Source organism: Prinia subflava, chromosome 1, assembly GCF_021018805.1.
Source record: "Prinia subflava isolate CZ2003 ecotype Zambia chromosome 1, Cam_Psub_1.2, whole genome shotgun sequence".
Classification (NCBI taxonomy): domain Eukaryota; kingdom Metazoa; phylum Chordata; class Aves; order Passeriformes; family Cisticolidae; genus Prinia; species Prinia subflava.
The window spans coordinates 34957524-34984209 of record NC_086247.1 but is presented as its reverse complement, the minus strand read 5'-3'; the positions used below and the strand labels follow the sequence as shown (position 1 = coordinate 34984209).

General features: G+C 42.8%; 2 protein-coding genes across 3 annotated transcripts; both read left to right on the top strand.

Moving 5' to 3' along the window:
- Nucleotides 1-4851: 4851 nt before the first annotated feature.
- RRS1 (ribosome biogenesis regulator 1 homolog) lies at nucleotides 4852-6136 on the top strand. The gene has a single exon (XM_063393175.1). It carries the CDS (start codon nucleotides 4919-4921, stop codon nucleotides 6005-6007), a length of 1089 nt encoding a protein of 362 aa, XP_063249245.1. The 5' UTR covers nucleotides 4852-4918; the 3' UTR covers nucleotides 6008-6136.
- Nucleotides 6137-8566: 2430 nt separating this feature from the next.
- On the top strand, nucleotides 8567-26681 carry ADHFE1 (alcohol dehydrogenase iron containing 1). Of its 2 annotated transcripts, XM_063393131.1 has the most exons (14): nucleotides 8571-8699; nucleotides 8975-9012; nucleotides 11255-11298; nucleotides 11473-11526; nucleotides 12690-12844; nucleotides 13015-13211; nucleotides 13610-13687; nucleotides 14842-14947; nucleotides 16838-16990; nucleotides 18144-18242; nucleotides 19178-19256; nucleotides 19399-19495; nucleotides 22650-22807; nucleotides 26420-26681. In XM_063393131.1, exons 1-14 carry the CDS (start codon nucleotides 8644-8646, stop codon nucleotides 26501-26503), a joined length of 1398 nt encoding a protein of 465 aa, XP_063249201.1. In that variant the 5' UTR covers nucleotides 8571-8643; the 3' UTR covers nucleotides 26504-26681. The 2 variants fall into 2 exon arrangements, with proteins under 2 accessions (XP_063249209.1, XP_063249201.1); XM_063393139.1 differs by lacking the exon at nucleotides 22650-22807 and having other exon boundaries at nucleotides 8567-8699.
- The last annotated feature ends 5 nt before the right edge of the window (nucleotides 26682-26686 follow it).

Below are 26686 nucleotides of genomic sequence, written 5' to 3'. Positions count from 1 at the left end.
CTTTTTTTAACTTGTAGAAGTAATCTTATGCCAAAAAGTAGGTCTACTCTAGACAGATGATAAGAAGGACTGACCCTGGAACAGGAATGTGTTACTATGTTGCCATTCTTTCCATCACAGCCTGATAAAGGTCTCATTCTGTTCTTTAAAATATCCTAAAAAACACCCATCAAAACCAAGCCACACCATTGCTGGTATTTCTAATATTAAGACTGTGCTACAAGAAAACTTTCTCAAACAAAAATCAGGTCACTGTTAAGCTCATAAAAAAAGCAAACCACATCACAATCTGTTCTCAGTCTGATTCCCTAATGCATAGCAAGATAGGCATCAAGCACTTGGGAAGGCCTCAAATTAGCTTAGCTTTGTTTTGTTTACCCAAAATCAGTTCAGTGAAACCACACAGTCACAACCAGTCAAACGATGAAAATAGATTCTGGTCTACCCATCACTTTCCACAGTGCCTGCAGTCATCCAAATCTCCCTGCTATCTTGTCAGCTATCTGTGTTATGGCTTCTGCACCAAAAATCAGGCTCTGCTTAGTTATCCACTTGTAACCACATTCCAAACTACCTAGTCTTAGGCTTTGGAACTAGAGCTACAGTCTCCTGAGTTTCATCTGCTTTTTTTTTTTAATAAATACAGCATTCTGCTATAATCACATGAAATCTTGGGACAGAAAATTTAAACCTGCTCATTTGCAAACCAACCAGAAATGTTTTGAAGTGTGTGAGCACAGATAATATCATCACCATCAACACAACTTGCTTAGAATTAAGCACGTCCCCTATGAGGTTCCTAGTAAGACCTTACAGTAGTGAAACCATGAAAAGGAATGCCCCATTATCTGTAATGGGCAACATAATTCTTGTAATAGGAAAAGCTCTAACTACCACATGTATTTTTGTTATAATGCTGAAGTCAATTCACACATTTTATAAAAGGTGTCTTAAACCTTTGTAAGTTTTTTTTATTCTTTACAGGTTTTTTTCACATTATATGGGCTAGGGACTAGGAAAGAGTCTTTGTTTAGCCAAATTTGCATTCCTGTGTTTTGTTATTTGGACTGAAAAACACTTATATGTTCCAGAAAATAGGATACATGCCGAAATACATGAAATGTATCTTTTACAGCAGTAAAAAAAAAGTGTCAGGAAGCAGAATGGGGTCCATAAATTGTTGTACTTAATATAGCTTCAGTGAGCAAACAAGTTCTCCCTTATACAAAAGAATCCTACAGCACAGATTTTTACTTCAAAATGTACTGAACAAAGTCAGTGGAGGGGAATGATTCGGAGATAGTGTGGATATTTTAAGGGCACTTTCTACTATTTTCCAAAATTATCAGCACTTTGAGTTTGCCTGATAAAAGTGTTCTTCATAACAATCCTCACAGCAGGCTTATGAATTGATTGAATCATCTTGTAACTACATCTACTGCCATCCAGAGGTAATTGGCAAAAGTTTGAAGAGTAAATCTAAGTTAATGGTATCACTAACAGTGAGACATGAATCCTGTACATTAGAGCAGCTCCTATCAAACACAAACTTCAAGTTACAGCCCAGCTGAACTGAAACTACAAAAATAAAAGTTAAGTAGGATAATTCTTTATTCTTTCTCACAAGAAAAACAAACCTGACAGTATATCATGTTGATGTTGTAGTTCTTTTGGTACATCACTTATACCCTGCATTATGCTTTCAAATAATCTTTTGGACAAGTGTTTCTGTAAATTATACCCTGCCATCTTATGTTCCTCATGCAGCTAAATTTTTCATGTGGTTAAAAAGTACAAAAAATACCCAAAACTCTACAGCCTTCTTCACCCCAAAGAAAAACTGCACTTTGCAAGAGCATCCAAACTCTGGTCACCTCCCTGTAAAGAAAGCAAGCAAATAGTACATCATTAAGCACATATATGAACATACTGTGACATGTATTGCTACTGTTCATACTGAAGAGATAAAGTACCTCAGGGAAAGGGAGAGCAATGATGAAATTGCTTAATTATCTACGGACTGTAAGTGCCCACAGTTAGCTGTTGTCGAGCCCTATAGCTAAACACAACCCACAGGCAGTCTGTGAAATGTGATATTTGATATGCCAAAAGGAACATAGGAATCCCAGAATAGAGATATAAAATGAATAAACACTTCTAAAAATTCATTCTTTTAAAAATTGCTGGGAAAGTCTTTCTAAAAAGCTGAATTAAACATGAGATAATAAAAACATTCATTTCCCAAGAGCTGTTTCTATAACTGAGCATTGGTATTACCCTTTCATCTTTTGGAAACCCCAGATTTGCAGAAGAACACACACTTCTATTCCCTTAACAGAAGCCATGTACCTGGTTGTAATCCCCAGCTCCAAATTGGGAGTACAAGCTCAAAGCATGGCTATGATTACCACACCAAGCTCAGAAGCCCCTCCTCAGAATGGGACAGTTTCCCAAAATATCCATGACTATTTAAAAATCTTGGTTTACAAACCTTTTCTAATATTCTTCCAACTACCGCCTTCCCAACCACACTGTGAAATCACAAACTGCAAATGCCAAAAGCAGGGTCACGCTCTGAGGTGCAGATTCCTGGAATACATAAAAAGGCTGGAATTCAGATCAACACAGCAGTTTCCAGAAAGCACTTTTTACCTTTTGACATTCCTCTACATGTTTTCAGGTAAAATAAGAAGATAAATTCCTGGCATGCGCTCCTTCTGCTATTCCAGTCATCGTTAACAGTTCAAGCAACTTTGGAAGGGCAATAAATGTTACCAATTATGTCCTCTTAACCCAAGGCATCTACCTGAAGCATTCTGGACTTTGTACAAATACAGACCAAAAGAACTCCGAGAGTTAGCTGCATAAGGATAAAACAGGAGGGTACCCGGATCAGTGTAAAGGTATTAACTAGATGATCAAAATAGTGAACCTTGCAGCTGAAAATTTTAAATTTATGCCTAAATCTAGAGACTGCCTATGCACCTCTTCAAAGAACTGTCTTTAAAATTAATTTTATCTGCAATTCCAGGTGAAAGTATGAGCTGCCCAAGACAGAGTACAAAATATAATCCAATGCCATCTTGTGGAAAACAAGAAAATAGTCCATGCCAACCAGCTTGGATTTAAATACATAGGGATTCTGTTGCTCCACAGTATACAAATCATGCTCAAAACAGCTGACTGGGGAAAAAGAAATTTCCTGGTTAGATTGTGGGTAAGTTGTGTTATGCTAGCCATCAGAATTTGAGAATCAGCTATTTGTCCTCACCTTACAAACATGGCATTTTATTTCATTTCAACAGTACAGCTGTGGCATTACACTCAGAATCATTTCCATCACTCCAAAACTAATGCAAAGGCAAAGATAGGATAATAACTCAGAAGAGAACTGTAGCTTATATTAAAACACCCATTCTTGCCCTCCCCTACAGCTAAGTGCTCTCATGAGCTTGTTTTTAGGGCACCAGGGATCAGCTCAAAATGTCATGGCCACACAAGCCAAATCACTGTACAGCTATAAAAGGATTCTTCTGTAGCCCATTTGTTTAAAAATAGCATGGAGGTGTCTTTGACCCAGCTGACCTTTAGGAGCACACCATATCACCCCAATCACCTCACTTATAATTATGTCTGTTGAGACATCTGCCAGATGATACTGCTTCCCAAATGCTGTTCCTCCCCTCCCTTCTCTGCAGGAGATTTACCCACAACACCTGTGTCAGTCTCCGTGGAGTTACAATCCAGTACTTGAATTTTGACCCTGCTAGGAGCACTTAGTGGGACTGTTCTACAGCAAGGACCATCAGAAAGAATCATATGCTTTAAAAAAATCATCAAAACACAAACAACAACAACAACAACAAAAAAACAAACCACACACACACCAAAAAAAGAGAAAAAATATTAAAAAAGAAAACCAAACCAAAACATGGCAAGAGTATGTTCCTGTGTCACAGTCTCAGTGTTTGGATGCTGTGGCACATCCCAAGTGTAGACAAAAGCAAGGGAAGCTGCAGGGCCCCATTGACTCTACGATGGTCCCACATCTCAGCTTTTGGCACTTGCCTCCCCTCATGTGCTGACCCTTCCCACACATTTTCCACCTCAGTACCACTCATGGTGGCAGCAGGAGGCAGATTTGGGGCCACTCTGAACCCCACACAACCTCAGCCTGGGAGTCACCGGGGATTTCATCAGTGTCACTGGTGATCATCCGTATCATAGGTTAAGGGCCCAGAAGATGAAGTCCCACGAGGATGGGCCAAAGGAGCCAGGGTTGTTTTGCCTGGGGAAGGGGCTCGGGATGATCTTATCCTTTTCTACTATTAGGTGAAAGGAGGTTGTAGCCAGGAAGGGTTTGGCCTCTTCTGCCAGGAAACGAGGATCTTAAAGCGCACCAGGAGAGGTTCAGGTTGAGTATTAGAGAGAACTTCATCACAGAAAGGGTGATTAAACACTGGAATGGGCTGCCCAGGGAGGTGGTGGAGTTACTGTCCCTAAAGGTTTCTAATGGAAGACTGAACGTGGCACTACTCAGTGCCCTTGTGCAACTGACATGGTGATGTTTGGTCACAATTTGCACTCGATGTCCCTAGAGGGCTCTTCAAGCCTACTTGATTCTTTGACTCTGTGACTGGAAGCGCCTGCCCACAAGCATCGCCGGCGGCTCCCCTGGCACAGGGGCTGCGGCGCGGTGACACCGCGGCAGCGGCCGCAGACCCCGGCGGGTCTGTGGGGAGCCACGGCTCCCTCTGGCGGGCGGGCGCGGCGGGACTACATCTCCCGGCGGGCATTGCGGCCGTCCCGCCCCGAGGGCGGGCGGTTCCGGGCGCGGCGATTCCGGCGCGCTGACCCGGCGGAGCTTTGCCGCACTCCCGGGGCAGCGGCGGCGCCGCTCGCACGTGGAGCCGCCGCCATGGCGGCCGTGCGGGTGGAGGCGGTGCTGGCGGCCGCCGAGGAGCAAGAGGCGGAGAAGCGGCGGAGCATCACGGTGGAAAAGGAGCTGGAGCTGGAGTACGATCTGGGCAATTTGCTGGCGGTGGACCGCAACCCCGCGCCGGCGGCGGCGCTGCGCGGGGCCGGCCCACAGCGGGAGGCGCTGCTGCGGGCGCTGGCCCGCGACAACACGCAGCTGCTCGTGTCCCGGCTCTGGGAGCTGCCGGCCGAGCGCGCCGGCGGCGTCGGGGGCCCGCTGGTGGCGCAGCTGCCCGAGCCCACGTTCCGCCTGCCGCGGGAGAAGCCGCCGCCGAAGCCGCGGCCGCCGACGCGCTGGGAGCAGTTCGCGCGGCTGAAGGGCATCCGCCGCAAGAAGAAAACCTCGCTGGTGTGGGACGAGCAGGCCAAAGAGTGGCGGCGGCGCTGGGGCTACCGGCGGGCGGGCGGAGACCCGTCCCGCGCTTGGCTGGCGGAGGTGCCGGCGGGCGCCGACCCCGAGGAGGACCAGTTCGCCCGGCTGCGGCGGGAGAAGCGGGAGCGGGTGGCGCGCAACGAGCTGAACCGGCTGCGCAACCTGGCCAGAGCCCACCGCGCCGGGAGCGCCGTGCCCGCCGCGCCCCTGCACCCCACCGGCCACCAGGACCGCGACGAGCTGCGCCGGGTCGCCCGCGTCGCCCGCGTCTCCACCGCCTCGCTCGGCCGCTTCCAGCCGCGCCTGCCGAAGGAGCCGGCGGAGCCGCCCTCCCGCAGCGGCGGCAAGAAGCGCCGCTTCGAGCCGCTGCTGGGCAACCTGGCGGCAGAGCGCAGCCGGCAGCTGGAGCTGCTGCGGGACATGGGCAGCAAGAAGCCGGTGCTCGACATCACCCGCGCCGTCAACAAGCAACTGCGGCAGGAGGAAGCCGAGGCGGCCGCCGCCAACAAGGGCAAGAAGCAGTCGAAGCGGGGCAAGCGCGGCCGCCGGCAGCAGCGGCCTGGGCGCAGCGGCAAGAAGAGCGGAGCCCGGCGGCAGCCACAGCAGCAGAAGTCTGCGGGCGGGGGCACCGGCGGGGGCAGGAGAAAGAAGGCGTGAGGGACAGTGTGCAGCACGAGGTGGGGATGCCCACCGAGGCGTGGGAAGGGACTGTCGCTGCCAGCCTCCTGCCCGGTGCTCTATTCACACACGTTTTCTGTCAATAAATGCCTTCTGACCTTTCTAAAACATCCTGCGTTTGGCTCTTAGCTGGTAGACAAGGAGGGCTGTGTTCTCCATCCAAGGGAAATCGGTGTCCTGTGAAGGGGGTCGGGAGCTCCGGTTCCCCCCAGTTGGAGGTTTCACAGTGACTTGTTTCACAGGTAATGTTGCTTCACAGCTGGCCAGCAGCATTTCTGCCAGGACAAAAGCTGAGCAAAGCTGTCCCGTTTTCAGGTAGCTAGGACTGGGGATGGACTGCAGACGTGACCTGGAGTTTTGATGGAGTAGCAGCCGCAGGTCCAGTTAAAGGATGCGGCTGCTGCTCTCTTGCCTTGGGCAAGTGGCCTGATGGTGGAGCCCTTGCTCTGTAAGTCAACTTCTGCCACTCAGCCCTTTGGTATTCAGGATCAGTTACAAAAGGAGCATGGAAACTTACTGTAAGATTTATTGCAGGGCCTCAGAAATTGTACAGATTTCCAAGAGCATTTTGTTGATGAAAAAAAAGGGAAGTCAGAGTTTCTGGCCAGCCATTGAGTTCAGCAGAAAAATGTTTGTATTATACAGGTTAAAACCTAAGTTTCTCCCTGTAGTAACAGTACTACTATTTTACAGAAATAATCTTACAGTGTTTACCTAGCAGATTGAGAGCAGGTAGTAGAAATTTTCTCAACTTCTTCCCATTACTCCTTTGAACTTTGTGGTGTCACATGTACACTTGAAATAGAAAAAAATTCTGCTGTGTCATTGTGTGGCTTAGTGACAGGGAAGATGCTGTTCCCTCGTAAGAAAGTTAGTAAAACAAGTTTCAGTAATTTCAGTTAGATTAGGTTTTCAAACTTTGAGGTTTTAGAGTGGTTAGTAATACTGTAATGCCTCACTGCAAGCAAGTTTTTGAAAAAGCTGTGTGACTTTAGCAGTTCTCTTGTCACATTCTGTAGCACTACAGTGAGGATGGCAGCTTCAGTAAAAAGCATCAGAAAGCAAAACCTTTGTGTGGAGGAGCTGCTGAGGGCAGAAGGGTTATGTACACCTTGGAGCTTGGATGGCATTGATAGGGAGACCACTGCCCAACCCATGGGCTTGCATAAGATATGTTCTTTGCCTCTCTAATGCTTCTTGCCCCTGTGCAGCACTGCAGGCTGCTTTGGACTTGTCAATGGGCAGAATGGTCATGTGGGCACAACCCTCCGTTATCAATCCTTCAGTGTAAGTGTCAAGGCAAAGCAGGGGCAACAAACACTTGAACAGGTGGAAAAGGTTGTTCCAGAGAGACATTCCAGACCTCTGATCTTCCAGGCATGTCCATAGGGCATGTCTTATATGTGCTCAGCCAGAGAGAAGGGCTCTTTTCCCATACATATACACACTTGATGAGAATTCTGTGGTACTCACAAGGCTACTGGTCAATTTTCTCCACCAAAATCCTATGAAGTGTGTTCATCTCCAGCAGCAAAGTGGTCACCTGAGCAGGGGTGCAGGTGCTCCTGTGGTGTTGCCGCTTTCTGGCTCTCACAAGCAGATAAAGGTTTTGCAGCTTCATAGTGGCCTGAGCAGGCCACTAACCTGCTTTCCCAAGCTCAGCATCTTGCAAAATTGTGAGTTTTAGGCTCATCTGATCTGCTCATAGAATAATTGAATAGTATGAGTTGGAAGGCACCTTAAAGATCGTCTAGTGAGACATAAAGAGTATGCAAAGACAAAATACTTACATCTGTTACAATAGAAAAATGATGTTTTTTTGTCAGAATCCAATGTTTCCTTTGCTTAATAGTGGTATACTATGGCAGTTAAGCAGTATAGTACTACTGCTGGCAGCTAAGCAGCATAGCTTACAGCTTTAAAATATGGTTATAAAATTTTGGTCCATCCTGCACTGTAATTTACTGTGACTTCATAAAAGTACAGAATTGTTATGGTTGGAAGGGACCTCTGGAGATCATCTTGCCCAAGGCCCCTGCCAAGGCAGGGTCAGCTAGAGCAGGAACATCTCTAGATGGATTTTGAATGTCTCCAGAGAGGCAGACTCCACGACCTCCCTGGGCAGCTGTTCCAGTGCTCTGCTACCGTCCATGTGAGGAAATTCCTCATGCTGAGGGGAGGCTTCTGGTGTTTTAGTTTATGACCATTCCTCCTTGTCCTGTCACTGGGCACAACTGAAAAGTTGGAAAAGTATTTCACTTAATTTCGGGACCATGGGTTTTTTATTCTTTTCACTTTGCAATTCCATTACTTTCAATATTTTTCTGTGACAAATACACTACACGCACTCAGTCCTAATTAGATTTCAGTCTCTCTTCGTTGGCATTCTGTGCTGTGTATTTTAGCAACCAGATTTCGCTTGCCTTAAAACAGGCGCGAGTTGGGTTTTGACAGCGCTGACCGTAAGACCGTGGGCTGGGGGTGCTGAGTGCGGACACTCCTCGCCTCACCCCTGAGAGTCCCTGTTTGGGTTCCCCGTGTGTCGCTGTCCCGGGAGGAGGCGCTGCCGCCGGCCCGGCCCCGGCCCCGGCCCGGGCAGTCCCCAGATCCCGGCGATGGCGGCGGGGCGGGCGCGGGTGTCCCGCCTGCTGCGGCAGCTGGAGCGGGCAGCGTGAGTGCGGCGGGACGGGGCGCGGGGGTCCCTCCCGGGGTCTCTCCCGGTGTCCCTCCCCGAATCCCTCCCGGGGCCGTGGCCGGAGAGCGAAGAGCGGCGGCCGCTCGGCCCCTGCGAAGCGCCCCCCGTGCCCGCTGCACACTGCCGGGCTCAGCTGCAGGCCCTTGGAGTGTGTGCTTACGGGAGATTTTTAGGACGTAAAGCTTTGGTTTTCTGCTTTAGTTTCCCCCTTTTAACCATACCCTTTTTTTTTTTTTTAACATTTTGACTAGTTGTCGGTGCCCGAGCCATGGCCACACTTATTCCCAAGGTAAGACTTAATCTGTGTCTACAAAATAATTCTGTAGGAGACCATGGCCCTGCAGAGGGCTGTATGTATGCATGTAACTTGGGCAGAGGGTGCAGGTAACAGGTGGTAAGGAACAATCATCTAAAGGAGAAGGTAAACAGTCTGTTGTTTTGCAGCTGTACAATGGTAGTGGTGGTTGTTGGAGTCACTGTTCCCACATAAACCGCAGGTACTGCCTCCTGTCCCCTCCCTCCCCCATACTGTGGACCCAGTTGATCTGAACTTTGCTCGGGCTGTCATGCCTGAACCGTCTCAACTTTAGATCTTCTTCTGGATACACACCTGTTACATCAGAAAAGAAACAGGAAGCAATATGGATAAAAAGTAGCTTTTCACAAAGGTGTGTGTTGGCCTGGGGAAGAAAATCTCCAAAGGCTTTTTGTAGTCAGTCCCAAGAATGCAGCTCACCCAGGCCAGGGTTGTGGACTGTGAGCAGGGGAGCTGTGCTGAGTAACCCAAGTAACCCTGGGAGAGTTTCTGTTTGCATGGACTGTAGGGAGGCTAGGAGAATAACTATCTGTCAGCATCCAGATAGTTGGTAAGTCTCAAGATCCACCAAAAATTAGGGGTTTGGGCCATAATTTCAGGAGTGTGTGACTCTTAAGTAGCACGGTTTCACATGCTTAGAACACTTCTTTAAAATTGGCATTGTCATTTTACATATGGAAAAGCTATTAGTATGTTCACATACTTGTTTTGCCCAAGACCATCATACAGCATGACAATAGTGCAGCTGAGAAATAGAATTTCATTCTTTTGCATGTCTGCTTGATGACTTAGTCAATTCAAGCTAAGTGCTAAACTGAAGACTGAGTTAAGAACCCTCTCTGAAAATTTTAGGCAGCAGTAGAGTCTATAATGTACAAAGTATCAATTCAGTAAATCCCTAAATAGTGGGAATTGATTGAACAGTGACTATAGGTGAAAAAAAAAAATCTTTGTGTTTCTTGTGGCCATGATCAAGGAAATACTGCAATTTTTGAACTCAGTAAAATTTGCCCTGAAAGTTAAATTTGATTCAAGAATGTAACAGCAGGGCATCTATTATACTATCAGAAAGCAAGAGAGTAAATGGTTTGGACATATCCTTAGCCTGTCAAATTAATGACTGAAAGTACAGCAGACTCCAGCTCCAGGAGAGGTCAAACATGTACAGCCTGGCAAGAGGTGGCAATGAAAGAGCTGATAGCAGCTGGTCTGTGCTTGAATAGAAAGTACATAATGGGGTTTAATACATCTATCTGTTACTGTTGTGGGTCAGTGCTTCAGTGCACCCCAGCGTGTCTGTAAGACTCATTATCATGGCTTCACTCATTGGATCGGAATCCAAATTACGTATTTTCAATTAATACAGCGGGCGCAGGGCATGACTGCAGCAGGAAGAGCAGAATGTTTCGCCTGATCTTTTCTTGGAGAAGAATGGGCAATTTCAGTTGATGTAGTTTGCTTTGCTCTGTGGCAAAATCAGAATATGCCAGAAATTGAGTTTTGTAATAATTCGTGCAAAAATGGCATGGCAGAGAGGAGCTGTGACTGAAATACTGTCCTCATAAATATCTTCTAATAAAGTTAACAGTAACACACTGATTCTTATTTATTAGTAGCAGTGCATGCAGTAATTTTCTAGCAAATAATTCAGTTTCACCTGCAAGTTCAGGACTAGGCAGAAGTAAAAAGAAGTGTAAACACCTGTTAGTATTGCTCCCATGCATACATAAGGTGTTTTCTATCCAGGTGCCTGAAGAGGATATCTCATGAATTTGTCTTAAAGGTTGCTCTGAAGGTTATCATGTAGCCCCTACACATTTCTAGCACACTCAGCTTGTATGTAGTGCCTGAGGGCTCTACACATACTCACTTCTACTTTTTATGTGCTGTTCTGGCTTTGTAGATTGCAAACAAACCCTCATACAACCTTCCTGCTAATTTGTCCAGTTTTTGAAAGAAATACTTAGTTCTTGAAAGAACTTGAAAAAACTCACTTTTTTTTTGTTGAATTATATGAGTCAGATCAAATACTTGGATTATTTAATCTCATAAACACCAAGGGATGAAATGAGTAACTGTTATCCAGACAAGCTGAGATGACCTGTGGAAATATATTAGTGATTCTAAAAGCAAGGGAATCTGCCAACTCTGGAGCTGAGAAACAGATTGAAATAACTTATTGTTCCCTAATTCTACTGTTTTATTTCCATTCCAGTCCCTGGACGGCCCACCTTGGGGAATACAGACTATGCATTTGAGGTAGATTTAATAAAAAATGTATTTCATTTAAAAGTCATATAAACAATACTTCTTGGCAAATATGGCGTTTAACAAATATTTACATTATTAACTATTTATGTTTCACTTTGAATGAGTAGGGCCAGATGCCATTTTTGTTGAGAAGAAGAAATGTTCTTTTTTTTTTTTTAATAGATGGCCATTTCAAACATCCGGTATGGAGAAGGAGTTACAAAAGAGATTGGCATGGTAAGCTGCCATGATGTAAGTCCAACACTGGTGAAATGTTATTTTCTAAAGGGCTGCCAGTGCTATCAGTCCAGTTAATAAAGGAAAACTTGTATGTGGTGTGGTCCTATGTATCAGTGTAAAAAGGTTGGAGGATACTGTTGGTTAAATTACAGAAGCATGATGCTTCAGTGCTGCTGTGGTATATGAAATGCAGCTTGGTATAATTGGGTCATTGATAATTTGCAAGAAGTACACAACGATATTATTCTCTGACAGGAAATTTAATTCAGAAAGTTCTGAATACTGGTGACTCACCAAGATTTTCTCAAGATCCCTTTCATCTTTCTAGTGCTCATTAAAATGAATTAGAGACTCTCTATTAAATTAGCTAGATATTCATTCAGCTCTCAGCTTGCCCTGTGTAAGTGTAGAACTTTTTGTTTCAGCAGTGGGAATGGTTCACCTGAGTATATTGTTCCAGTATGCTTTTATCACTGGCTTTTTTCATTTATCAGTTTTCCTCCTTTTAGGCATTTCTAGCATTAATAGACCTCTTTTTTATTTGAAAATTTGTGAGGTAAGATTAGAGTCCAACAGTAAGTGAAATGAGGCAGAACCTCTCTTTAAACAGCACAAGAATAATTTATACATATTGTGTGTGTAGCTATTGTGACAATTAACTTAGCAAATGTTAGAATATAACATTATTTTTCTTCCTTTTGCCACCTCATTTTGATTTTTCATCAATAAATTAATATTCAGTATTACATTTTCAAGATTTTAATGCTGTGCTTTGATGGGCAGTTAGTGGAGACAACCTGTGAAAAGGCCTTTTTTATTTTCACAGGAACTGAGGGAAAATATTTTTTTAAATATTTTATATTTTACTATAGTTTAAAGTGGTTTCACATGATTCAACAACTTTAGTTTTCTTCTATCATAATACTCAACTATATACATTTGTCAGCTTTAAACTGTATTCTGCTTTCTGTGTTCTACATGTATGTGGCTAATGCTCTTTTTCTTCAGCTGAAATGGTTTTAAAAATTCTACAATAAGCAACTATTTTTAAGTCAGGGTTTTATTATTATCAAATGGTTCAGTTGATCTGGATTCATGTTTAAACAGTGAAGTGTATGACTTGATACCAGTTGCTTGGTTTTTTTGATTCATTATTGTAGGACCTGCAGAATCTTGGTGCTAGAAGAGTTTGTTTGATGACAGATAAAAACCTCTCCAAACTCCCTCCTGTAAATGCAGTATTGAATTCCTTGGCAAAATATGGTATAAACTTTGAAATGTATGATAATGTCCGTGTGGAGCCGACAGACCAAAGGTACAATTTACCTCTGACAGTGCACTTCTCCAAGTAGTACCTAGGCCTTTACAGGATTCCATATGGCTTTTTAAACACCTCCTTGGGGCCTGCATGCTGGACTTAATAGTTAGTTTCCCCGTGTACTGGTTTTATCCTGGCTAATTGGAAAATCTTTCTTGTGCTCTAAGTTTCCTGGATGCCATTCAGTTTGCTGAAAAGGGAGAGTTTGATGCCTATGTTGCTGTTGGAGGTGGGTCTGTAATGGACACCTGTAAAGCTGCCAACCTGTATGCAGCCAGCCCTTCATCGGAATTCCTGGATTACGTCAATGCTCCTATCGGGAAGGGGAAGCCTGTCACTGTGCCCCTCAAGCCACTTATTGCAGGTAAAGCATGAGGAGAGTGTGCAGAGACTTGGGGCAAGGGGAAGTCATTCTACACTCTCTGATATTCCTGCTGAAATCACTTTACTGTGACTGTTTCAGCTTCTTTTGGGCTTAATTATCCTCTAGTTGCATTCAGCAGTCATTTTTGCTATTTAATTCAATGGAGGTAAAATAAGAGGTTGTATCAGTACTTTGTCTTGTTCAGCTCAGTTAGGCTCCTTTACTGAGAAAAGAGATCAAAGTAGCAGTTTCCCTTTGACCTGTTGACTTTGGATCGGGGATACCACCAAGATTTCCTGGGTCCTGTATTTTGGGTGGTGTTACTCTTGTGGTTTTATTATTTATTTTGCAGTATTATATATTTCTTATTATTTGTTATCTCCATTCTTCCTTTTAAGTTCCTACAACATCTGGCACTGGAAGTGAAACCACTGGGGTTGCCATTTTTGACTTCAAAGAACTAAAAGTTAAAACCGGTGAGGTTTTGGTGCTTTGTTTTGGGTTTATTTTGTGGGTTTTCTTGTGGGGTTTTTTGTGTGTTATTCAAGACAATTGCTTTTCCAATGTCTTTGTTATTATGCCTTGAAAGGAAAGGATACTGCATGTCATTTCAGGTGTCATTTTGTTCGACTGCCACAGGCAAATTTTAAAAGCTTAAAGATTTCCTCCTTGAATTAAATTTATAGCATATTAACATAATGAAATACCTATGTAATACAGTGGATTATAGTTTGAAGGCAAAACAGGAAACTAAAATCTTTCAAGTCCTTAAATGGCAGAAAATGTTAATTGCAAAGGAAATTTCTACTTATATTCAGGGTCAACCAACTGTTCCTTATTTCCTCTGTATTTTTCTTTCTACTTTTAAGATTTCTGTTTCTTTGTTGTGTAATTGCAACCAAATGTTCCTTTTCCTGACTTTGGAAACCTCAGGCCTGGGATGCTGTGTGAGTGAGGGACACTGTCTTCCTTTGGCCTTTTCATCCCTGGCAAATAAAGATTAAGGCTAAAAGCTCATCTTGAGCTTCATAACTGTTTTAAGGTTTTGCTTCTAAACATGCGGATTTTATATGCCACACAGTCTGCAGAACTTGGGACCCAGATGGGTGTGCTAAGGAGGTGTGACAATAGCTCTAGAGTTTTCTAGTCTATACATAGTCAGTCTGTCTGTCCATCTTGAAGCCACGTCTTTGTGCCCTTGACCGAAATACAAGGACATTGGTTATTACCCATGCTGAAGACAGCAACTGGCAGTGGCAATTGATTGTAGATACAAATCACTTTTGCCCTCTGACTGTCCACAGAAGATACAAAGCTAAGAATACTGCAGATGCCACAGACTTTTTTTTGCAAGGCTGCTCTGGAAGGGTTGCAAACAGAGAGAGAACTTTGTGTGGTATAACCCACTTCAGGCAAAACTCTCAAATCATATAAATCTTTTAGAGAGATTTCATCATCAATCTTGCATTCGTAAATAATCTCTACCCTCCCTTCTCTCTCTTTGCTTTCATGTTGATAGTTTCAAATATTTTTTCCCACCTCATTGTCATGTTTTGAACATTAAGCTTATCTTGTCCTATTTTGTTGCAAAACTTCTTTAACTGATTTTTCCTCCCTTTACACATTGCAGGTATTGCTTCAAGAGCCATTAAGCCAACATTAGGCATCATTGACCCTTTACACACACTGTCTATGCCTGAACGAATAGTGGCCAACAGTGGCTTTGATGTGCTTTGGTGAGTTTTTGCATAGGCTGCTACTTGAATTTATTTAAGTTTTGTATTTTTACTATGATGTAGTAAAAATGTATTTTGAGAGCACAAGAGGATGATCTTTTTTTCTCCCTTTGCTGTTCTTGTTAAGGTGAGCTCTGTCAGACTTCCCTCTTCCTTAGTTTCATCACCTCCCTCAGAATGTACAGAAACAAATCCTGCATTTGCAGAAGTTTGAATGTTTTTGCAGTGCACTGGAGAAACTGTTTGCTTCCAGAATGGCTGTTGTCAGGGAAGAGAGTCCAGATGTCCCCTTTTAAGGGATCATGGAGACAGATGATTAATCACAATTGTAATATCATTTATCATGAATCACAGATGTGGCAGGGAATAGAGAACAAGAATTTTCTAACAAAAGCCATGATGTGTCAATAAAAATTTGTAAAAGCTTGCAAGATACTAGCAGGTCTTCAGCTATGGTCATCTTTGGAACCAATCTCATAGTTTGCTTTTCACTTGGCACAAAGTTTTATTCATCCTAAACCAACAGCTAAACTGCACAAAATGCTCTGACATTTCTATTTGAAGAGTCAGAGCTTACTTAGCTTTTGGGTGCTATGTATATTAAAGTAATAGATATGTAATGAAACTGACCTCTCAAGCCTCATGAAGGACCCTGGCCTGCAATGTCTGTAATGGAAATAAGGCATTTGCTCATCAATGAAAATGGTTTGTCTGTAGTTTTGTTCATCCTAATGGAGCCATGTAGGCAGTGCCCCTTCTTTATGTGGTCACATTCATGAGTATCTGGGAGATGAGACTATTGGCAGTGTCCCTTAGCCTAAATATCATACCCATAATTTTTTCAGTACTTCTACAAGAAGAGTCCCTTATGAAGTTTCCAGTGCTAAAACCTCTTATGGTTCCTGTCCTACAGAAAGGAAATGCACTCATTGTAGGTGTACAGCCCTCTTCAGTGGAAAACACTACAGGTGCTGGTGCATCCAACCAGGCTTTTAGCATGGTGTGAGCTGATAGAGAGGGGCTGTGTTTACATTGTTGTCTGTGTGTTTGTTGGAGAGGAAGTGTGTAGAATATATGTGGATGAAGGATGTTTGGACAACCGGTGGCTCTTCAAAATTCTGTTTATTGTGTAGTAGATGTTGCAGCAGTCATGGTAACAGAGCCACACCAAAAGCTGCCAGCTATAGGCAAGCCTGAAGCCAAGTTAGTTCTGGTTACAATGCATTATATGGTTTTCTTTGCTGAGCATCTTAATACATAACAACCAATCAGCATCATACACAATACCTTTACCATTACCTCTAGCCTATCATAAATACTACCATTACCATATTATGTTACAGTTAAAGCTTAAAGTTGTTTTTGTGTTGTCTTGCAGTGGAAAATTCTTAGACCTTTTTTCTGCTTGCTATATAGGCATGTTTGCTTGCTTATGGTATCCTCTGCTTTTCCTAAGACCTGTTTCTGCTTGGTAAAAACATCTTTTTTGTATGTGGTCAACATATCCTTGGCTGTAGCCATAAAACCTCCTTCTAGCTCAACTTAACTTTTGCCTTCTGAGTTGTCCAGTAATGACTGGCTCAGCAATTCTTAATTTAGACATCTTTTATTCTTCTATATCAAAACTTGCTTCCATCTCTATTCTGCTCTCAGGTTCCACATTCAGAGAGCCTTCTGCCAAGCATTCATATCTGTGAAATCTTCCTGTTGAACTTTCATCTTTCCCAACAGCAGTGCTCTGGAGGTGCAGCGTTCTTTTAGCTGTCTGTGAGACTGTGTTTCTTGTTTCAGCCACTCTTGGACACCAGAAATAAATAAGAACCTGCATTCAAAGGACAGCAAAATGGAGCTCTCCCCCTTAAATAACTAATCTCTAACTCTTTCCGTCAGCCATGCCCTGGAGTCGTACACTGCTCTCCCTTACAACCAGCGCAGTCCCTGCCCTTCCAATCCCCTGGAGCGCCCAGCCTACCAAGGCAGCAACCCCGTCAGCGACGTCTGGGCTCTGCACGCGCTGCGCATCGTCGCTAAATATCTGAAAAGGTAACAGCAGCCAGCCCCCCTGCAGCCCCCTGCAGTGTGCTCAGCCACCACTGCCCTAAAAAGGGTGCTTGCAAGAGTGTAAATTTTGGGCTAGAATGAGGCAAGCTGCAATGCTAAGCTCTTGGGTTCTACCCTGGATTTTTCTTAAATAAAGCAAAATATTTTTCAAATTAAATTCAAAGTAAAATTGGGGTTAGTAGTTTGTCTTGAGGAGGTAGCTTTTTAATGCCTCTGTGAATCAAGTCCTCAGTTAAAGGTATTTCAAGCTGTTCAGTTAAGATGGGAGCAGCATTTACATTTTTTTTCAAGAATCTCCTTTCTATGACAGCATAAGGGGAATATGTAACAACCTGAATCAAATACTGCTGATGTTATTTCTGTGGCTTTCAGTGTAAATTAAGATACTTGCACATCCATCAAGAAGGTAATAACATGCACTTATGAAAGTGCAAGATTATGCATTTATTGCAAACCTGCTCATTCTTAAGAGACCTTCAGTTTAGAATAGTTATTGACTTAGCTGGAAGCTGGTTTTGATCCCTGTCAATAAAGTTTTAGCCTCTTTATAGCTTTTGCATACCTGTGCATTTCTATTAAATATCAATGTGGGGGGTATTTTTGTAAAAAACTTTTTAAAGTGCCTAGTGAGTCAAAATAGTTGGTTTTTGTTCCTTTGGAATCTGTTCATGTGATGCTTTCTCCTTACTGTCAAACTACTCAAGCATCCTGAGGCATTGAAAGGCAGGGAATCCTGTCTTCCTCCCACACAGGTGATGGGGTCTAGAGCACCACCTAATGAGATGGTGAGAAAGCTGGAGTGATCCTGGAGCCATACACAGAATTACCAAGGATTCTAAGCAGAATTCTGTAATTCACCACTGAATTGAATATGGTTAAATTCACTCTATTTACTTGGGATTTTTTTGAAAAGTGAAAGGAAGTTTGCCCTTCACTGAACCAGTACGTTCTGCCTAAGTGATGCAGGATTGTTCTTTTACTGAAGCATGACTTGATTCCATTTCCACCATTTTTATCTCAGCTTATCTTTTAGATTTTTTTGTGTATCTCTCCATAAAGAAGCCCTCTCTCTCTTTTCCCTCCTGAATCCCCAATCTGTGAATTCATTGGTCCTGTTTGCCTCCACGGTGCACAGAGCCATCAGAAACCCTGAAGACCGTGAGGCAAGAGCCAACATGCACCTGGCAAGTGCTTTTGCTGGTATTGGCTTTGGCAATGCTGGTGTTCATCTCTGGTGAGTACAGAGAAGTAGTAACCCCATCTGAGGTCAGCTTATAGCTGGTGTTTGTTTCACATTGTCAGAGGTGTTGCTGCCCTTGTTGCTGGATGTAGAGTAAGGGATTGTAGCCTGGCCTGTGCTGCTGAAGGACCTGTGTGTTGTGACAAACTGGGCTCTTGTCATTTATGTGTATAGGGATTGTGTGTTCTGGGTTGTGATACTCAAAATCAATCACATGAAAATTACAAAACACAGCCTTCTTTACCTTCCTTGGTTGTGAAAACAAGAGTAAAAATGTCAACGACATTTAAAATGTTAGATTTCATGCCAGCTGTTCCGCAGTGAGACAACAATGATGCAATCTTCAGTTTTTCCTGAACTGATGCAATTATCTGTGGCTTTGTCTGTGGGATAGGCAATCAGCAGTCTGAAATGAGCTGTAATTATTATTGCAAGGCAATATAGTTTCATTTGAATGAAAATCTCAAAGAAGCAAAGCCTAGAAGTGAATTGTGTGCAGAAGTTATTAGCAGCCATTCTCTTCAGAGACTTTACTTTCATTCCTTTTCCTTGAGCAAGTCTACTCTTTTAATTATATCTTAAAATTGAAGTTTATTTTTCTCAGACAGTGTGAACACATAGGTATGCAGACTATGATATTTTTGGCATATCTACATTATTTTAGAAACTGAAATCTTTCAGTCCAGTTAGTGAAGTAATATAACTTCACACTCACAAAGTAAGGAGGTTTTTTTACAGCTAGGTCCCTGAGGTGCAGAGGGATGAGGATTGTCTGTACTTAATATCCCCACCATACCTGTCAGTATCTTCTGAGTATCTGTACTGAAGAGACTTGAATGCTGAAAACTGACTACAGAGGGGACTGAGCACAAATTTTCCAAATACCAGGAGAACTGCCCTAACCACTTTCTCTCTGCTCTCTGTTCCAGTCATGGAATGTCTTACCCTATTTCTGGTTTGGTGAAAACTTATAAACCGAAGGATTATAATGTGGATCACTCTTTAGTGGTAAAACTTGTTTATTTGGGGGTTTTTATTATATATTTCAAAAATCTATTTTCTGTCATTATTGAGCGTTAAAGTCCGCTGAAGTTAAAACTGCATGTCCTGTTGATGTATTTTATTCTTTTTTTCTTTTCTTTTTCCCCAGCCTCATGGCCTGTCTGTGGTGCTGACATCCCCAGCAGTGTTTGCTTTCACAGCACAGATACATCCTGAGCGGCATTTAGAAGCTGCAGAGATTCTAGGTAGGAGCCTCTGTGGCCACAGTTCTCATGTACAAATGGAATTCTTTCCAAAATGACATTTTGGGATTGAAAAAAAATGTGTGCAAGCAATTGTCATTGGTTGTTTAAATTTATGGGAGGGGTTTAAGTTTAAAAAATAAGATTCTGGAATTAGATGTAATGCAAATTAGATAGAATAATGCTGAATTTTGATATTGAATTATATGATTAGAGGAGCAAACTGGAGAAATCTGATTCTTGGCCAGGAAAAAGGACAACTGAAATTAACTGGAGGTCTGTTGCAAATCAAACAAGAGCAGCTGTCATTGGCACAACTCTTGGAGCTTTATGAAGTGTAGTTACCATAAAGTGAACTAGTACTCAGGGGCATTTGTTAACTAAAAGGAAGGATTTTGCCTAACAAATTCCCTGCTGTGGCAGTGAATTAGAACAGTGTTATTCTGAATCACTCCTGTACTTTTTCTGTGGCACACAGCTGTGGGTTTTGGTCTTTCTAATGTATGTCTAAGCTTGTTTGTAGGTGCTGGAATTTCTCAGTGGCTGATGTCAAGGGAAAGCATTTCCTGGAGTAGCTCTTCTGTGGGCACATATGTAAGGGCTAAGAGGAGATTAATGAATAAAATGGCCTTTTCTGCTTTTTAGCAGAATAAAAGTGAATGCTGCAAGCTGACAGCTCATTTAAAGGTTATTTTCTCATACAGTGTGTTGTTCTGTGTGCAGCCCATCACCAAAGGGTGTCCTAAGAGAAAGGATAACCCTTTATTATACCTCCAGCATGACTGTGTGTAATAAACCAGCTTCCAGTGACATAAGCTCAGAGCTGTTAGCAGTCTAGCTGTGACAGCATGGCTCTGCACTGAGCTAATTTATTTATCTCTAAGGTCAGGGCTTTTGCCTGCACTAGATTTTGTCATGGGTACACTGCTGCTAATGCCCATGCTGGCTAAGGAGCAGTCACAGCCACATGCACAGCAGTGCAGAGAGTGGAGAAAAAGTGGTTAAGCCAAATCTCCTGGTATTTGAAAAATTTGTGTTCAGTCCCTCCCTTGTATGGTCAGCCTTCTATATGCAAGTCACAGCAATCCAGTCACATGTATGACTTGCTTGTGTAAGTGATCTCAAAGCATTGGGGACCTCAAGAAAGAATGGGACTTTTATATAGACAATGAAAATATCACAGTATTTTATAGAGGGTGTAAAACAACATAGTCAGAAAAACTATATTGAGTAAAAGTTCTGTTTATTTCATAAACGGTCTGTGAGGTTGTTCAGGCTTCCTCTAAAGTATGCTGTCCTGCCTATGGTCAAAACCAAAACACAAACCTGGCTGGTATCATGTACTAAGCTAAAAAATATCTGTGTTCCTACAGCAAAAACACACAGCTAAAATTAGGTGAAGAAAATGTGTCCGGATAACTGGTCAGCACAGCATATCAGAACATTTCAGCTCTGGCTCTTGTTTTTAAAACAAGTGACTGAAAAGGAGTTCCTTTAGGTTTTCTGCTATTAACTTTTAGCCATAAGTTCTGTCTCTAAAAGTTCTGTTAATTTTCTCAGTAGAAATTTTAACTACGTCATTGTATGCCTTGTTGGAAAGGGATTCTGCTAAAAACATGTCACGTGGAATTGAATTTATTAATTCCCATCTGGGTGTTTACTTCTGAGTCCACTCTAGAGTCCAACTGACTACAGTAGCTGATTCAAATCTGTCATGTTGCCAAATGCAATGACTAAGAAAGTATTTTATGACATGAAGCAGATTACTAAATAGTTATGTTGTGTATATGTACAGCTGTGAACTTGGGTACAGCCAGAAAAAGCTCAATACCTCCCTGGGTGGATTGTTAAACAGTTGAAATATGTGTGCATGTGGTCAGAGATTTTCTAAGTGCAATCACAAACTGATCTATCTTTTAAGTTGTGCAAAAAGAAAGTATTAGTACTGTAGCAATATTTTAAAACTGCCAATCACATTTACTGTCGTTTTATCCTCCTCCCCTTCCCTTTTACTTTACTATCTGAAAATTGTGGGTTTATGTCCTAGTTACCCCTCCACAGCAAAACCCAGGATAAACTCAGACGTCATGGCATAGCCCCAGTAGGACAAGACTGTACAAGACTCTGTCATATCTTATTTATCAGTTTTTCCCAGACATTATTTGCTACATTACTGCCAGTCTTAACTACCTGAATATCTGAGCTCTTCAAGTGAGCTTGTAGGTCTCCTGTTCACTTAAGTCCCTTTGAATGTTACACTGAGCTGTGTGAGGATCACAGAAGATATTTTTCCTGTAGCTATGTATTGCTCTTACTCATCTCTCAGTGTGGCACTTGGACCTAACATAGTTCTGGTGTAACATCATTGAGGTTACACAGAGAACCAATTCAGCTCGGATTACTTTGAAAGAAATCATGTAGAGGAACTTGGGTCTCCTGTCTGAACATACGTTTATTATTACTTTTAAGTAAGTCCTGAACATTCATTGAAGAAGGGAACACAAGCTATTCTGTAAGAAATATTTGTAATCTTTTATTTTATGTTGGTGTTTTCATTACTGTTCAGTAGATACTTCAAAGAGAGCCGTTCCTCCTCTTCAGTTCTACAGTACCCTACACAAGTCAGCACATATTCAAACAGCAATAAATTTAGAATTTACTCAACCCGCTGAGCACTGCCCTGCTGTCTCCTGCCTTTTTCAGCCTACATGCTGTAATCCTCTCTGCGAATGTGTAGTTGAACGGAACAGTCCTCTAGATGTCAGCAAACTCAAGGCCTTAAAATGAAGTTGGGCTTTGGCACAGTGTCCATACAAATAAATAGCACGTTCATGCGTTAGCTTCTTTCCTCCCAGCAGTTAGTCAGACTGAAAAGTGCTTCTCCCTGAAAGCACAGAGGGAAGGGAAGTTAACCTCATGTGGCAGTTAGTCTTTCTGGCAGCAGCTAACCTGCTTCTGATCTTGTTTTATTTCACCTTTCACTAGCTATTCCAACTGTAAAATGAGGACTGATTCCTCTTTTTACTTCATCCTGCTTTTAGGGCGCTGGCTGTTATGTATGGATATGTATTCAGCTGATATTATGATTAAATTAAGTCCAGGACAGGCTTCCTCTGCTCTCTCCACCCTACAGTCAAGGCATTATGTCTTATTTTAGGAGCTGACATCCGCACTGCCAGAATCAAAGATGCAGGGCTTATTTTGGCAGACACACTCCGGAAATTCCTATTTGATCTGAATGTTGATGATGGCTTAGCTGCAATTGGTTATTCCAAAGCAGACATCCCTGCATTAGTCAAAGGCACTCTGCCTCAGGTAAGACAGAAAGCAAAACAGTTTTTCTTGTCAAATAAAATAGAACAGATTTTGGCAAAAACAGAAGTGCTTCTTTTCCAGCAAGTTTTATTTCTATTCCTACATGAAAACTATTTAAATGGACAAAATTATGGATAGTCAACTGTATTTTGTTTCACTCCACAGCTTAGGTTTTTCTTTTCAGTGGGATGGAGTGCATGCTGGAGTATTCACATGGATTCAGAAAAAAGGGCCAAGTGTTTGGGTTTAGGGTTTTTTAATGTTACAGTTTTTTAAAAGAGGATGTTTTTCATAGGCCTGTGTTCTTTGTAATAGATACTGCTTTTTCATAACTACCTCTCTTAATTATGTGTGCAGGTGGTCTGTAGATAAAGCCTTAATACCAAGTGCTAGCTGGTAAGACTGACCAAATTCACTTTGCATTAAACTTTCCATATTGAGAAGTTGCATTTTTCTTCGCAGATGGCTTTTTTGTTCCATTGACCCCCCATCAGAATTTGAAATAAGGTCCCCTGGGATGATATAGATTAAACTTGTGATACCCTTTATTGTTTCAATGCCCACAAAGGCACTGCAGAAAGCAACACACCACTCTTATAGCAAAATCCAGAGTCTTCCTTGTAAAAAGACAGTTTGATTCATATGCTATGGACCTAGTGTTTGTTTCCACCAAGTTGCAAGGGAAATACCTATTACAGAGAAAGTGAAAATTTTTTAGGCCAAAAGGTTATTCACTTTTTACAGCAGATCCTGTATAGTTCTTCTCACTCATAAATCTTAGAACATTTTAGAACAGTTACATTAACAGTAAATATTAATATTCCCATTTTTATACCTGAGAAAGTGACACAAAGGTGCAACTACTTAGGATCACAGACAAGAGAGCCGTGGCAAGCCAAGAAGAAAACTAAGGTTTCTGAGCACCTACATTAAGTAGGTTATGCATATACACTGTTATGGGGCATTTGGAGGGTTTGTTTTGATAAACATGTTTCTTTAAAATAATCACTGAATGAAAGTTTTGTATAGCTGGGGGAGGGCTCTTCACCAAATGATGAAGTTGAAGGGTTTTTCTGTCTTCTTATGGCATTGGTGATTAATTGTGTAAAATGAGATGACCTAATAGTTTCTCAGCTCTTGTTTTTTTGTATGAGGTGTCACATGATGCAAATGTATCAATGTTCTTTAACAATCTCTTAGTAACCATGGGTTAATCTGTACAGTTTTTTGGGGGGGTTTTTTGGTGTGGTTTGTTTTGTTTTGTTTTGTTTTGTTTGTTTTGTTTGTTTTTGTTTTTTTCAACTTGCAGTAGGTTTTCTTTGTAACACAGCAATGGCCCATTCACATCAGGAAAGCAATGTGGTGCAGTGGTGATACCACTAAAAAGTTTGCCAGGCATATTCCATTGCAGGCTGCAGGGAAAAATGTAATCTCACTGTTGTGATTTGGGGTGGGAGCCCTGTTGGGACAGACATCTATGCTTGAAGTTAAAACAGAATTCTATTTCCCTTCCTAAGTGAGTCTATTGAAATTGATCTTATTTACAGACAGCAGTTATTCCAGCAAAGAAGATGCTGTCTCAAAGTTCAAGGTGGCTGGGTGGTGGTGTTTGAGAGGAGATGGGGGCACTGAAAACAAGAGCTTGTGGAAGGGCTGTTCTCTGTCCTCCCACCCCCTGCAGACGTCCTGGAGGCAGCTGCCATGGGCTGAGCCAGTGATGAGTCCAGAGCTGCTTGGTTTGGCACGAGACCAGGATGCACTGAGTCAGACTGGGCGAGCCAGGGCCTTGCTGTTGGGCACCAGCAAATATCAGCAAGCTTGTGCAGAGTAGGGATGGTGCCTCTGTGTCGAGGCACACGGGAGGAGCACCCGTTTGCAGCCTTCTGTCGACAGAGCTGGGAAATGCTCCAGTCTGTCAGGCTGTCAGGCTGGCTGTCTCCTGTCACCCGGTGTGATTTTTACAGATAACTCTGGACATCGCAGTGCACAGAGCTGCAAAACTGGCTTTGGCCCAGATGGTCCTAATACGATGAATTTATGAATACTTGAGCACTGTGTTGTTATATTTTGCATATTATGAGAATGAAAAAAAACAACACACTACTGCCCTAGTGCTATTTGAATTTTCCATTTGCTTTCAAAACTGCATAGAAGAATCTTAGTCTCCTCTTTGGCTGGTTCTTTGTGTGTTGCAGCACTGGTGTCAGGAATGGGGAAAGAGGGACCATTTGAGTGCTACTTAGGCACCAGTAAAGCTTCTTCTGCAGGTAAAATGATGCACACAGAGCTGCACTTTCCAGACTCTTCACAAGCCATGCTGCCCACGATTCTGAGCTGTGGGTGCCTCCCAGCTGGCTTGCCCCACGCCAGGCCGCCGTTCCCGTTGATTTCGCGGCGCGGTGGCCCCGCTTGCTGTGTGACCACATCCAGCCCGCCCGCGCGCTGGGAAGGGCAGCCCTGCAGCCCTGTGCTGTGGCACCACCCTGGGCAGTGCCTGTGCTCTGCTCCCAGGGGCTCGGCTGAGCCTCTGCCCAGGCAGGGCACTGGGGGAGCCCCTTCCCCTGCATCCTACTCCGTGTCTGAGGCAAGGACCTCAGCAAATGATACCCACTGTCTCACATGTGAAAAAAGGGGGAAACTTCAAAGCTGGAGGGCAGCATCTTCCACAAGGGAGGTGTGGAAACAGGTTGCAGCAGAGGAAACTCTCTCTTGCCAAAACACACTCCAGCTAAAGATAATGTGTTCTTAGTTTAGGCCTGGACTCTGTCTCTGCAGACATCTCTAACTCTCCCCAGTGTTTCAATGATGTTAAAATCATTGGTTGTTGAAAACAAGTTCTAATCATAACCAGTGTGAGTACACTGATGTTAGGCCATTTCAGCCGAATGTTGCTGCAGTAACTGGGTGCCTACACTAATGCAGCTCCTCATCCTCAGTAGCACAGGGCTTTTCTGAGTTGCAGCTCCTGCCTTTGTGGTTGTTTTGTCAAGCAGAGCACTGAAGCACATACCTGAGTTTCATTTCAGTCAGTGGGACTTCAGCACCTGAACATTCTGTTGGATCAGTGTCCAGATGAAGACCAAGCACAACTCCTTTGTATTCTGACTCCAAGGTGTGGGGCTGTAAACAGAGACTGTCCCCTTGCTGTGTCTCTTTTTCAGAATCTGACTTACAAGTTCTGTTTATTCTCCCCATTTACAGCAGCTCCTGGGCCTTGAGAGAAGTAGTATTGTGAAAGCCTTGGTCCCTTAAACTCTGACTCCTAGATCAGTTCTGGCAAATTAATTTTAAAATGGACTATATTCTCAGGATGATGTCCTCCAGTGTACTGATATCTGCAGTGGAGAAGGCCCTTGTTTGCTGTGCTTGACTCTGAAACTGAACAGCATTCTGATCTTGCTTCTGTGTATTTAATTACAGGGAATTTTAGCTTATATATTCTTGAAAGTACTGTACAGTACAGATGCTTCAACTTTAATTACTTGATGACTTATTTTGCAAAACCTTTTTATTCTCTGTGAAGGATGTTAGAACAGAGACACATAGTTCACACACTCTTTGATTAATTTTATTGGTATCTGTTTATAATCCAATTTTTCTTTCATCTTGCAGGAGAGAGTGACTAAACTATCACCACGTCCCCAAACAGAAGAAGACTTATCTGCTCTCTTTGAGGCTTCCATGAAACTTTATTAGCTTAAACATGTTGTCCTGGAAAGTGGGGTCTGTTCTAACACAGAGGTAGTTTCTCCTAGATACGGGACTGAACTTGTTTAGAGCATGGAAGAATTTGGGTACCTTTGACTTCTGTTCCATTGTACACTGCCGAAAGGTCACGTAATTCATCTTTAACTAAACAGTGCTTTGAAGTAAGGACTT

Excerpts from the sequence above, each read along its gene's own strand:
- ADHFE1 (XM_063393131.1), top strand. The coding sequence starts at position 8,644 with ATGGCGGCGGGGCGGGCGCGGGTGTCCCGCCTGCTGCGGCAGCTGGAG. Across the intron at positions 8,700-8,974 it reads CGGCAGCTGGAGCGGGCAGC|TTGTCGGTGCCCGAGCCATG; the intron begins GTGAGTGCGGCG and ends CATTTTGACTAG. Across the intron at positions 22,808-26,419 it reads TCAAAGGCACTCTGCCTCAG|GAGAGAGTGACTAAACTATC; the intron begins GTAAGACAGAAA and ends TTCATCTTGCAG.
- RRS1 (XM_063393175.1), top strand. The coding sequence starts at position 4,919 with ATGGCGGCCGTGCGGGTGGAGGCGGTGCTGGCGGCCGCCGAGGAGCAA.